This window comes from Grus americana, chromosome 4 (genome assembly GCF_028858705.1).
Source record: "Grus americana isolate bGruAme1 chromosome 4, bGruAme1.mat, whole genome shotgun sequence".
Lineage (NCBI taxonomy): Eukaryota > Metazoa > Chordata > Aves > Gruiformes > Gruidae > Grus > Grus americana.
The window spans coordinates 63227483-63236099 of record NC_072855.1 but is presented as its reverse complement, the minus strand read 5'-3'; the positions used below and the strand labels follow the sequence as shown (position 1 = coordinate 63236099).

At 45.9% G+C, this 8617-nt stretch overlaps 1 protein-coding gene across 6 annotated transcripts in view; it reads left to right on the top strand.

Annotated features, from left to right (window-relative positions):
- Positions 1-1688: 1688 nt before the first annotated feature.
- The window catches only part of HNRNPD (heterogeneous nuclear ribonucleoprotein D), an 11414-nt gene continuing 4485 nt past the window's right edge, over positions 1689-8617 (top strand). For 2 of the 6 annotated variants that reach the window (XM_054823665.1, XM_054823664.1), the window contains exons 1-3: positions 1690-2084; positions 6926-7094; positions 7898-8059. In XM_054823665.1, coding sequence (XP_054679640.1) covers positions 1897-2084; positions 6926-7094; positions 7898-8059 — 519 coding nt within the window. In that variant the 5' untranslated portion in view covers positions 1690-1896. Of the gene's footprint in view, positions 2085-6925; positions 7095-7897; positions 8060-8617 lie in introns of all 6 variants that reach the window. The other 4 variants (XM_054823666.1, XM_054823668.1, XM_054823663.1 and 1 more) reach the window with 3 other exon arrangements.

Below are 8617 nucleotides of genomic sequence, written 5' to 3'. Positions count from 1 at the left end.
TGTGTAGTCTTGCTGTTGGCTGTCAGCTTACAGTGTTATAACTATATTTTTACTTGTATAGAAGGGCAGGTACCTTTCTGGAGATCAAAAATGGCCCAGGACAAAATAATTGTGTATACAGGTCAGTACAACCAACTCCTTTTCCTGACCTGTCTTGAGAGCACCATAGTATAGTGCCTTGAGTTAGCATCACTGTGGAAGACAGCAGAGTTGTCTCCTGCCAGCTGCAGAAAAGAGGAGAAAGTAGTCTGTGGCACAATACTGCCAATTTCATACACCTCAAGGGAGGGATCTAGTACTACAGCAGCACCTTTCTTATGCTGATAGCACTGCTTGAGGGGTTAGATAGTGAGATCTGTATCACCTTTAAAGGTTTTTCAAGTACTTGGGTTCTAGAATACTCAAGGCTATAACTTAATTACTTCCCTAGAGCAATTACTCCTGTCTCTTCCAATTCAGCAACTAATTTCTGTACAAGTTGGAATCTATTCCTTCAAGTTAGATCCTGTACTGGACTCTCTTCAACTGGACCAGAAAACAGGTTTCCCATCTTGTGATACTAGCAAGCAACATAACAAAAGCCTGAATGAATGATTGCTGGAGAAGGGAAACTGCTTTAATCAGCAGGTTGTTTTCTGAATAGGAGAACAGCTGGATGGGTGAGCATATGCATTTTGCCTAAGGCCAAAGGATTGCAACAGTCTTGAGGGTTTTTTTGCAGCACAAGTATCTAGTCATGCATCCAACCTTGCTTGTTAGAAGAGGAAGGTGAAATTCACAGGGGAGACTGGTCTTGCAAACTTCTAAAGGGAGCAGTCTGGGTAGAGCTGTCAGTTTCCAAACCATATTTTCAGTGTTTATCAGGCAGCTGGGTATTTTCTTCTCTTGTCCTACAGAAACTGCTGTGAGTTTAAGCAGTTGCTAGATCTGGGGAGGTTCTTGCCATCTTAGCAATTAGATTGGATGAGAGAAGACTCACTGACATCGCTGGCTACAACCTAAAGAAACAGCACTTGCCGCTGAGAAAGCCACAGCAGCATGTGAGTTTGTACTCCCAACTTAACCAGAGTGAGCTGGATGTAGAAGCTGTCCTTTAACAGTGGTGCCTCCAGGTGGCTGCAAGCGCTGCTCTCTTTTGCCACTAGGATATGGCTTGGCTATTACACTTGTTAATATTCAAAAGACATGTCTAAGAGCCAAGTTTTAGTTCAACCTGTAGCAAATTACATTTTAAATTTAAAAGTTGTTTTGGTGGGTTTGCTTTGTTGTTTTGTTTGTGGGTGGTGTTGGTGTGGGTTTTTTTTAAAAAAAAGCTTAGTTTCGCTACTTTCAGGCCCTAGATATTCCAAGGGGCTGCGTGCAGGTTGCGAGGTGCCCAGGACCTCGGCGCAGGCCGGCCGTGCAGGCTCGGGTCCCTGCAAGGCTGAAAGCCACGTCGGGCAGGTGCCCACCAGCTGTCGGATTGAGAGCGTCCGTCCCCCTCGCCCCCGGCCTTACTTCGAGCCGCCGCTTGCCCCGTGCCGTGCTCCGCAGCGGCCACCCAAAAGCCCTGCTGTTGGCGGCAGGCCGCCCCAGAACAGACGCAGCGCTCACAGGCAACAGTCGCCAACCGACAGCTCCAACGGCTCCGGGGACGACGCACCCCCCCACAGCGTCTCCCCGGGAGGCGGTGTCACGTGACTGTGTTCGCCGCGCTCCTTCCGTCCGCCATTTTAGGTTGGATCGGTGGCGGCGCCATTAAAAAAAGCGAACGAAAGGAGGAGGGCTCTGTGCGCTCGTCTCGTCGGCGGGGCCGCGAGCGGGGCTAAGGCCTCGGCGGGGAGGGTGCAGCGGGGCCGGAGACGGCGGGTAGTCGCCGGCCGGCCGGCGCGGGTCAGCCGCAGCGGCGGCGCCGCCATGTCGGAGCAGCAGTTCGCCATGGACTCGGCGGTGGCGGGCGCTGGAGGCAGCTCGGCGGAGCCGGTGGAGCAGCCTGAGGGGCTGGCAGGGACTGGGGCGGGGAACGCCGACGGGGGAGGTGGCGGCGGCGGGATCGAATCGGAGGGAGCCAAGATCGACGCCAGCAAGAACGAGGAGGACGAGGGGTGAGCCGTGGGGGGTGGTACAGGCGCCCCGCGGCTTTTGTCTCCTTGGCGGTGTCCTGCTGGGGTGGGAGTCGGGGTCCGGCGCCGCTTGGCTTGGCCTGGCCTGGCCTGGCCTAGCCCAGCGCGGCCCCACTTGCCGCCCTGTTTGTTTACTTGGCGTCGCGGCGACGTCACGTACCGGGCCGGGCCGGCGGGGGCGGGCCGCCGGCGGGGCTCGGGCGGGTGGCGCCGCTCGGGCACCTCCGCCTTCCCCTTTGCCGGGAGCACCGAGGCGTGACGATCAGGGTAGAGACCCCCGCGCCGCGACAGTGACTGCGGCGAGCCGGGTAGCGCTGCTTGCCCCGGAACGGAGCGGCTCGGGCGGTAGCTGGTGGCTCACCCGGAGGGTGCAAACCTAAACGCCACCCACGGGCTTGGCGTGCTCTTGGAAAGTGCAGCTGGGTCCGTAGCTGGTTTACTCTTAGGCATTGCAGGGAGTCGGGGTGTGTTCTGGGTCGGTTTCAAAACTAGCTGGAGTAGCGCTGTCACAGAGTTCCAAATGCTGCTACCAGGTGGGGAAAGTTTCATGTCCGTCAACCCAAATCCCGCGGCAGTTGGCAGTGACTGGTCCTGAGGTGTATGTCTGGTGTGATGTGTGTCAAATTGCAAACTTTTTTTTTGAGGATGTTTTTTCATAGATCATAGAATGGTTTGGGTTAGAAGAGACCGTAAATATAATCTAGTTCCAACCCTCTGCCATGGGCAGGGACACCCTCCAATAGACCACATTGCCCAAAGCCTCATCCATCCTGGCCTTGAACACTTCCAGGGAGGTGGCATCCACAGCTTCTCTGGGCAACCTGTTCCAGTGCCTCACCACCCTCATAGTGAAGGGTGTTTTTTTCCTTATACCTAATCTAAATCTCCCCTCCTTAAGCTTAAAGCCATTCCCCCCTGTCTTATTGCTCCATGCCCTTATGAACAGTCCCTCTCTAGCTTTCCTGAAGGCCCCCTTTAAGTACTGGAAGGCCTCAATTAGGTCTCCCCAGAGCCTTCTTTTCTCCAGGCTGAACAACCCCAACTTTCTCAGCCTGTCGTCATAGAAGAGGTTTTCTAAAAGTTAATGTGTGGTGCATGTGTTAAGGACCGTAACTCAGTGGAGCTGAATGCTCAACTTGCAATCACTCAATGTTGCCCTGTGTTGCAAACAGAAATGGTATGTCAGTTGCCTGTCAGTGAGCGGCACGAGGCCCCTTGACTTCTTCCCCCTGCCCTCTAATCAGTCCCTCTTCTCATGAAACTTGCTGTGAGAAAGATTGCTTTAGGTGGCAGCATAATGAATGAAGGCAATTTTTAATCTTCTAAGGGTCTCTACCTGATGCTTTGCACGTGGCAGTGTCGCTTTTATAGAGCAGGTGAAATTCACATGTAATAAATCCAGTTATAGAACAGGCCGCTGCTCTATGCTGTCTCAGGCCAATAAGAAACCCAAGCTGCAGGTCTTCAGAAACTAAACTGGATAAAGGAACACTAACTACTGTGTTCTGTAGAGACTTGCTGCAAAACCTTCCTGAGTGTCTTCCTCCTTCTGTAATATTCAGGGATGTTGCTGAGAGCAGGGAGAGAGAGCAGGAACCTTTTTTGAGTGTTTTGCTAGGACTAGTGAAAACTTAGAATGTTTTTGTTACTTCTCACCTGCTCTTAATGGCTTTAAGTGCCTTTGCAGTTTGCATAGCTTGTTTTACTTTTTGCCCTTGAATACACACCTATTAAAGGGTTTTCATGAGAAGCCCATCTTCTTTTGAGTCAGCACAGCCTATAAAAAGTTGTTACTCAGTGGTGCAGTGACATTGGGCAGTGATTACATGTAGCATACGTTGACTTGTAATTTAGTTCAGTCGTTTTTTTGACCTGTCAGTTCTTGCTGGAATGTCACTTCTTGCTGGGTAATGCTGCACAGGAAACTGTTTTGACAGTTCTCTTGATAGTAGAGGGGAAACGCTAATCCTTGGTAGCTGCTGGATGCAAGTACATCAGTGTTTCCTTGGCATTAGCAATTAGAGACAGTGTCTTCAGGAAAAAACAGTTCACAGGTTCTTGTACCCTCAGATCTCCTTGGTGAGAACTGTGGACTTGAGAAATCCACGTTGGCAACTGCCAGGCAACTTCCTGACTAGCCTGTTGGAGAAAGGCCAAAGCCACTAGTCATGGTGACGTCTGAGCTCCGTTTAGCTAAGTCTGAAGTTTGAAAGCTTTCTCAGTATGCTTCTGGTAACTTACTTTGGAAAACTGTATGTGCTGATGTGATTTACACCAGCCAAACTGTGGTTTGGGAAATGTACATATTTTACAAGCTTTTGACAGCACTGTGACATTGCACTTTAATTGTTGTACTAGTGTTTGTGTTGTAGCCTTGATCTGACCTCAGTTTTGCAGTAGGTTGTCAACTTCTGTAGTGGCAAGCTGAAGCAGTCATGTTTTGCTGCTCTGTAACTGGATGCACAGATGCAGTTACCGCATGGTGGGAGGAAAATCCTTCAGAGGACTGTCAGTTTCAAACTTGTGTTCTTGGTCTGTCATGTGCTTAGTGATATAAAGCAGCATTTTGTACATTAATGTTGATTGTTAATAACTATAAAAAAGATTTTGTATGTTTATGTTAATGGTTTGTTGATCACTGTAAAACAGGTGTTTTGATGTCACATAGCAAGTGTATGTTCGGTAGTAACTGCTAGAGTATCACTATCCCCTGTGTGTCAGAAATAGGATGCTGCAACCTTTGTATGTGTTCTGTTTTGTTGCTTAAACAAACAAAAAAGTACCTTAATGATGGATGACTACAAGAAAACAAAGCATCCTTTGAAGTACTGTCTGTACTGTTATAAGGCTGCTGGTTTACCACTGTGGACCGTTTTTTTCCATATCAGTCCTGAAGACAGTAAGATGTCACACTAGAAAGGGCTTTTGGTACTTTGTTGAAGAGAGATCTGGAACTAATGGGAAAAGTGTATAAAGGGATGGGAAATCAGTGTTCCTATTTATAGAGTTCAAGAGTTTTTATAGAAACATCTGAAGCTCCTGAACCTCCTCATACGTATGGAGGTTGGATATGTTCGTCAGAAGCTGAATGCTCTTGTTAATTCTGTAGGAGCACAGCTAATTCAACAGAGTTAGTTCACATGAGCAGCTTTTGTTTAGAGAGTTTGACTTGTAGAAGTACAATGTGATTGCACACGATTGGCAGAAATATTTGCCTGTGTCTGGAAAGTGGAGGAGTTGGAAATGTGCTAAAGTGTTTTTTCAGGTTTTCTGATAACTGGGTGTGATTGTGGAATAAGTTGGTACAGTGAAAATGGGCAGAGCTTTTATAGATCATAATGGATCATACTTTTTGTTTTGAGCCTGCTGTAAAAATCCTCTCTATCCGTATGAGACCATCTCAAACCAAATCCTTTTTTGAATGGGTACATAAGCCCTGTGCCTAATAACTAGGAATGTTTCATTTGTGTACATGTTGGTTTGATTTTTAGTTGATGCAAATCGTGAAATGTTTCCTCTCAAGACACTGGTTCTTGTTTGTTTGGGGGTTTTGGGTGGGTTTTTGTGGCTTTTTTTTTTGTAGCCTGCTGATGTGATGTGATGGTCATTATTTGATTCCAAGCTTCCAGTGTGCTTTTGAAAATACAAGTCATGATCAGAGTTATCTGCTGTACATGTTTGCCCAGCAACACTGGTCCTGTAGGTGATATATTGGGAAGATTTCTCGTGATTGTATTGGATTATGCTGGGTGCTTATATCATGGTTTTGGGAGGAAAGATAACTTTTGACCATCCAATACTTTGATTTTTTTACTGCTTTCTGGGGAAGGGAATTTGACTAAACTTTATTTCTTTTAGTTTACTAATATTGGCATATGTCCAAGCCAGACTAGTACATAAATGCTTCTGTTTAACCGCACTGCCTTAGAAATCTATTCTGCCTGTGTTTGTTTCATAAGCAATTATGTGGAGGCTCCACAGATAATGGAATTAATCCTGTGATGGGGATGTAAGGAAGTAGAAAATATCTTTTTGTTACTCTCAGTAGTTTCAGCTGCTTGCTCGTTCCCCCCGTGGCAGGATGGGGGAGAGAATCGGAAGAATGAAAGTGAGAAAACTCATGGGTTGAGATAAAGACAGTTTAATGGGTAAAGCAAAAGCTGTGCACACAAGCAAAGCAAAACAAGGAATTCATTCACTACTTCCTATCAGCAGGCAGGGGTTCAGCTGTCCCCAGGAAAGCAGGGCTCCATCACATGTGATGGTTACTTGGGAAGATGAACACCATCACTCTGAACGTCCCCCTCTTCCTTCTTCACCCATCTTTATATGCTGAGCATGACATCATACAGTGTGGAATAGCCCTTTGGTCAGTTGTGGTCAGCTGTCCCAGCTGTGTCCCCTCCCAGCTTCTTGTGCACCCCCAGCCCATTCACTGGTGGGGTGAGAAGCAGAAAAGGCTTTGATCCTGTGTAAGTACTGCTCAGCAGTAACGAAAACATCCCTGTATTATCAACACTGTTTTCAGCACAAATCCAAAACATAGCTCTATACCAGCTACTATGAAGAAAATTAACTCTATCCCAGGCAAAACCAGCACACAACCACAGCAGAAGATGGTGCAAAACTTTCGTGTACATGTAAGTCTTTATCTAATCTGGCCAGGATCATTTAAACAAGTTCTCAAAAAGTGCAGGCCTGGGTGTGTAGTATCACTGATAAAATTCTGCTATTCCTTACATTAGGTAACTGAGCTCATAAATCTTGAAAGTACAGGATTTTGGGTAACACACATTAATAGATTAACCATCTTGTCTTAACAGGAAAATGTTTATTGGCGGCCTTAGCTGGGACACTACAAAGAAAGATCTGAAGGACTATTTCTCTAAATTTGGTGAAGTTGTAGACTGCACTCTGAAGTTAGATCCTATCACTGGGCGATCAAGAGGCTTCGGCTTTGTACTCTTCAAAGAATCGGAGAGTGTAGATAAGGTAATAATGTAACAAAACAACATGTTCAGTTTTAGGTAGCAGTGATACAGCGCTTGGATGATTGTATGCATAGTTGTTTGTACGCGATCTGTTAAAGATGATTCTGAGATTACAATATATTTAAGATGCTTATTGAAATGTTTTTTTCCTAAACTGTCTTAGTTGTGATACAGTGGCCGGGACCAGCAGTGATTCCCAAAGTATGGCTTTGGGCACTTGCAGGGGAGTGTACTGCAAGCCACTGGACTTGAGCACTTTAAAAATATTGTATATAAATGTCTGCTGCCTACCACTGTGAAAGCAGTAATTTACAAATAACTTCAAGTCTTTGCATTGCGGAGCTGCAATGTGAACCCCTATAGAGTAGAGCCAGTGGTTTTGATAGATCTGGGCTTTATCCAAGCAAAAATTAGCTGTTAACCTTTCTAAAATGCTCTTGAGGCAGCACACTGAAAAGTTTTCACCTTCATTGACCTTTTGTGATATCTAAGGTACAGATTATTTACTTCATGAGGTCTGGGGATGGGATCATAGAGGACTTTCTGAGAAAAGATACACTCTTACTTCCCTTGGGTGATATGTTGCTCCAGGTGACTCTTGAAAGGCTTTGTCAGAACTCTCTGTCAGTGGAAAGTGATCAAAATCATGGAACTGTTTGTTTTGTGCAACAAATTATTGCTGTAATCAAAGTATTGAAATTGAAGCAATAGCATTAACAAAAACTAAGTATAAAATAATTAGGCCTTGCTCAGTAAAACATTTAGCTTGAACCACGAGTAAGATCATGTTTTAATTTTCCACAGGTCATGGACCAGAAAGAACACAAGCTGAATGGAAAGGTCATTGATCCAAAAAGAGCTAAAGCCATGAAAACAAAAGAACCCATTAAAAAGATTTTTGTTGGGGGCTTATCTCCAGACACGCCTGAGGAGAAAATAAGGGAATATTTTGGAGGTTTTGGTGAAGTACGTGGTGAAATAAACTGCTTATATTTGTAAAACTTGTTCTGTCTTCATAAATTTAGTGATAAAAAGCAGCCCCCAAATGCAACTTGCGTGAATGCTACTATAAGCTTAATGGCCACTGTAGCTCCAGGTGTCTTAGTGGTCAGAATTTAAATGATAAGGATATTAATTACAGGCTTTGAGTTGCATGAACTGGGTTAATGGAAGGAGGAGCAAGGGTAAGCCAGAGAGTCAGGAACTGATTCACGGGATGTCTGACAGTCTTGACTGGGACAGGTGTGGGAGACAACATTTTCAGCCACCTCAGCTGATCTGCTGTAGCACAGATGCAGACAGTTTGCGTCAGTTCTTTGCAACTGTGTAGTCTCTGTCTCTCTCTGTCCCCAGTTTTTGGTGGTGCAGATGAACAAAATACCACTGCAGTCCCTAAAAGCTGGCCTTGTATGAGTTTGGTACAGCTGCTGCTTCCCTTTTAGTTCTTAGATGTTGCCAGCATCAGGTCATGACAGCTCTGTTGTCAGGGAATTCGGTTGTCAAATACCTGCCGTCTTACTACCT